The 5,000-nt window shown below is 48.5% G+C and overlaps 1 protein-coding gene across 1 annotated transcript in view; it reads right to left on the bottom strand.

The window, feature by feature from the left end:
• The window catches only part of col7a1 (collagen, type VII, alpha 1), a gene marked incomplete at both ends in the record, with an annotated part of 98,872 nt that overhangs the window by 47,486 nt on the left and 46,386 nt on the right, over positions 1 to 5,000 (bottom strand). Inside the window, 6 exon segments of the mRNA XM_080547924.1 lie at positions 46 to 117; positions 1,018 to 1,062; positions 1,583 to 1,618; positions 2,589 to 2,669; positions 3,067 to 3,126; positions 3,406 to 3,477. Coding sequence (XP_080404050.1) covers positions 46 to 117; positions 1,018 to 1,062; positions 1,583 to 1,618; positions 2,589 to 2,669; positions 3,067 to 3,126; positions 3,406 to 3,477 — 366 coding nt within the window.

Here is a 5,000-nt window from a genome sequence, read left to right as displayed (position 1 = left end):
GGATATCGAACGGAGCGAACGGTTCGCGCCGTCCGTGGATCTCACGTTGCGTCCGTGCTCCCCGGGGTCTCCCAGGTCTCCCTTCTCCCCCACGCGTGCAGCCGGACCCGGCGGGCCCTGAGGAGAGGCCACACAAACATCCGTCTCAAACCAATCCCACTAAGCCCCGGTTTTACACTACAGAACCATGCTGAGCCGAGTCGGGTATGAACTGGGCTAGCGTGGTGGCACATCCACCCGAGTGGGAAGGACACTACGTGGAAAGGGAAATATCAGAGGCAGCACGGTATGGTTTGGGTGCAGCCCCTGGTGTGTGTAAAGCCCTTTACTGAGAGTATCACAGTCGTACAGGCACAGAACAGAAACACTACTTTAGATTACTTAGATTTGGTTACCTGTGATTCATATCATAGTCACACACACACACATCACAAAAGAAGATCATTCAAGACTTAAACACTAGAACAGCCATGGGTGGGGTCATTTGACCAAGTGAGTAAAAAATATGTTATATCTTTGCACTCGATCAAATTTCAGGACCCTCCTTTCATTACTTTTCCTAGATATGTGCGTTCTACCACCCAGTATCCTTACATTTTCAAAATCACATCAGGATAAGGTAGTATAACGCTATTTTGCAGTTTTTCTGTGTAGGAGGCAGGCTAACTTACAAGACGGCCAACTAGTGGTCGTTGTGTGTCAGTAGCAGCTTCCCATTCTAAAGACTATGGTCATTTGACCCCCGAGGAGGCTCTTATATAGGTAAAAAAGGCACCACTGTTCTAGTGTTAAATATCCAAACATAATCGGGCCATTCATAATGTAGTTCTTAATATGAATCATCAAACGTTCGAGGAACACAATGGAAATACGTCAGTAGACTCTCTAGTGGTTTTAAAGATGGTATGTGTGGAATTGTTGTCTTCAAATGGCCAGGGCAACTCTACATGCATAGGATTTTAAATATGTCAAATAAAGTCATTCGTTTGATCATTGATTCAAAGCGGTCTCACTCACCCTCAGTCCTCTCTCCCCCACCTTCCCTGGGAGCCCAGACTCCCCCTGGAGGTCAGAAACAGTAAAGACAGCAGATCACAGAGTCGAACTGAAGAGGGAGATATCCTCTCTCCACAACACCCCCCCACCCCCCCAGGCAGATGAGCTGGGTCTGAACAGGGGAGGCTGGTGGAGGTAGAGGACTCCACCAGCCTCCTCTGTCCTCCGACGTCTACCTCGACCAACCCCCCCCCCTTGCCTGAACCGAAGCATGATTTAATCATGAGGGTATGATTCATCTATCTCTCTAGAAGTGAATGAATGCATATTTGATGGGATGAGTGTGATTAGGGAAAAAGTGGCGTTTAAACATGAAAGTTTAAAGTTTAAATGGAACAGATGGAGTGAGACAAGTGAGGACCAGGGAGACTTAGAGAGGAGAAAACAAAGAGAGGGAGATGAAGGGAGAGAGAGAGAGAGAGGAAGAGAGAGAGAGGGAGAGAGAGAGACAGAGAGAGAGAGAGAGGGAGACGGAGGGAGAGAGAGAGAGAGAGAAAGAGAGAGAGAGAGAGAGATTGCGTCTTACGGGAGTGCCTTCATCGCCCTTGGGTCCATTCGCTCCCTGCGAAAAAAAAAGACATAAACAATTCATTCACAAGACAAGGCTCGGCCCAGTGTAAACACATTAAACTTTCACACAATAGCATCGCTTCACTCTTACATCGACTAACCCCCTCTTACATCAACTGGACAGCAGGCAAGCGTGGTGCAATCCAGGTGTAAGAGGCCGAGGTACACTGGCAGCTCTGTAGCACCAGTATGAGTTCAATTACTCAACATTTCAGACTGCAGTATTAGTAGTTGCATTAATAGTTGCAGCAGCAGTAGTCATAGTAGTAGTAGTAGTAGTAGTAGTAGTAGTAGTAGTAGTAGTAGTAGTAGTAGTAGTAGTCAGTAGCGGTGGTGATGTACCTCTATAGTGGCGATCAAGGAGATGCGAAGCAGAGGAGAGAGAGAGACAGAGAGACTGCAGAAGCATTAGAGGACAGGAACATGATGGCATGATATCAATACAGACACAACAGAGAGGTCATATCATACGTGTAGTGTTAGTACCGCTAGCTGTGGGTATGGGAGCAGTGGAGGCAGAAATGGGGAGGACGATAGCGTACGTGAGTGTTTCTCGTTCTGTGCATTACAATGAGCCCTCCTCCGATTTCTACCTCTACCAGCCTCTCCCAGCCCCTACCAGCCCCTACCAGCCTCTACCAGCCTCTACCAGCCTCTCCCCTGGTATGGGAGTAATTCCGTCTGACAGTGAATCATCCAGTATTGCATCAGATACTGTTGGTTGACATCTGGACAAAAAACAACCAAGTGGAAATGTTCGAGCTGTCAAAGAGGACGTTTGTAAAGAAAAGGGGAAAGGGATTCAAAGTTTAGAGTACAACTACTACATGTATTTATGCTCTAGAGGGCATCTAGGCAATGTGGTGAGAGCAGACGACTCTGCTGTGAGTGTGAGTATGAAACATAGGTGCCAGGCAGAGATAGAGGCTCGAGGGGTAAAAAAAGAGGACGCTGTCTCAGACCTCTTTCCCGGGAAGGCCTAGCTTCCCTGGGATCCCGTTCCGTCCGCTCTCCCCCGGGTCTCCGGCTTCTCCCAGCTCCCCCTACGACGACGACACAAGAGGGGGGGAAAGTGGTTAGACGGAACCAAAAAAAAAAAAATAACAAAAAAACTCAAACGAAAGTTAGAGGACAAAAACCGCCAGAGACTCACCTTGGCTCCGTGCCTTCCACTTACACCAGCCACTCCCTGGGGGGGGGGGGGGGGGGGGGAAGCACATGTTTATGTATTTAAAGACTGCCAAGCAGAGAGATTGTTTAGGGCGCGACCTACCCTGTCAGCGGTTACAAAGGGAGGCTAACATGAATAATGGATGAACGGTCTCTCGGAGGCTTTCTCGAACGTCAAGGTGCGCAAAACGTTTTTTTCTTTTTTTTGAGGCTCGGATAAATATATTTCCACAGGATGTCGTCATTGGCCGACTCCCCGTCACAACTCACCCGCTCCCCTGGCTCTCCTTTACCACCGGGCTGGCCCAGGCTGCCGATCCCCGGCGGACCCTAGGAGACCAAAGAGAGAGGGGGATGTGAGAGAACCATCTAGACCCACTTAAGAGCACACACACCATCCAATGACCTGCGGATGAACTTACGAATGCACGCGAGCATGGTGGTATGTACCCACACATATGTACTCACTCACAACCATGCACGCATACACACATGCACACACATACACAAAGACATACTATATATACACACACACACACACACACACACACACACACACAAACACACAGGTCCTACAGGGCATGCAGTGCATCATGGGTACCAACTCACCCTGTCACCTTTCTGTGCTTGGCTGCCCTTATCTCCGCCAGGACCTTCAGCACCAGGCAAGCCTCGCTCCCCCTGGAGAAGAGGAGAGGGGGGAGGGGGGGGGAGAGGAGAGGAGAGGGGAGGGGAGGGGAGGAGAGGGGAGGGTAAGAAGGGAGAGGAGAGTAGAGGAGGGGAGGAGAGGAGAGGAGAGGAGGGGAGAGGGGAGGGGGGGTTGAGGAGAGGACAGGAGAGGAGAGGAGAGGAGAGGAGAGGGGAGGGGGGGTTGAGGGGAGGAGAGGAGAGGACAGGAGAGGAGAGGAGAGGAGAGGGGAGGGGGGGTTGAGGGGAGGAGAGGAGAGGAGAGGAGAGGAGAGGGGGGTAAAGAAAGGAGAGAGAGGAGGGGAGAGAAAGTCAGCATTACGACGTGGTGGTAGGTCAGTGTTCTGACCAGTCACATGGAGATGGAGGGTGCATGTATAAGTCGGGGAAGATGGAGAACTTACTTGATCGCCTTTCCTCCCAAATGATCCTGGGCCCTGGATATGTACAACAACACAGACAGACAGACAGACACGACAACAGAGACGTCATCACTAGGACCCCGAGGAACTCATCACTTGTCCTTTCTCTTGTAGTTCCATCCCCCAGAAGCAAGAGGACGCTAGAGAGCTCCCTCTCGAAACCACGTGTCGACATACACAATTTGACCCAAAATACGTACTTACAGTACATAGTACATAACACTTTAACCAGAATGCTGTACTACACTTCCCTTTTCACGACGTTTATCCAAGGATTCTAATAATATAAGCACCTTTGAAGAAAAAAACTGTGAAAATCTGTTGCTAACTTGTGGAGGCCCCCGCAGAGCCGCCTAGAGGACAATCTTTGAATTACATGTTGAGGATAATGAGACTTCCAGTGGTCAAGAATTCCTCAGGTGGTTATTTATGACAGCCATGTCCCTCATACTACAACCTGACTGTTATCACCACCTTCTCCTCAATGTGTTTAAGAGTTAACACTTGAACAGCCGTGGATGGGGTCATTTGACTAAGTGAGTAAAAAAAAATGTATAGGCCTACCGTCAAATCAAATTTCAGGACCCTCCTTTCATGACTTTTCCTAGATATACGTTCTACCACCCAGTATCCTTACATTTTCAAAATCACAACAGGATAAACTAGTATAAAGCTATTTTGCAGTCTATGTAGGAGGCAGGCTAATTTACAAGAGGCACCATCTAGTGGTCTTTGTGCGTAAGTAGCAGCTTCCCATTCATTTGACCCCTGAGGCGGCGTTACAGTAGGTGAAATAGGCTGTTCTTAGTGTTAAGCATTGATGGAACTATTACTATACTATCAATACTAATAGAATATCAGATGGAACTTACGCTACTGCCAGGTTCACCCCGAGCACCGTCGTTTCCCTGGAAAACAAGCAAGTTCAGGTTCAGGTGAAATTATCCAGTGAAATTATCCAGTGGTTCAAATGACATCATCTCACCATTCAGTCAGTGTTTATATTCATTGAAACATTGAAACATTGAGACATTGAGACATGTGAAGCTGTTGAGATGTCTGAGTTTGTCATCCTCACCTTCTGTCCTGCGGTTC

Source organism: Nansenia antarctica, assembly GCF_963989245.1.
Source record: "Nansenia antarctica genome assembly, chromosome: 18".
Classification (NCBI taxonomy): domain Eukaryota; kingdom Metazoa; phylum Chordata; class Actinopteri; order Argentiniformes; family Microstomatidae; genus Nansenia; species Nansenia antarctica.
Note: the sequence above shows the minus strand (reverse complement) of the source record. Positions and strands in the feature narration are given on the sequence as shown.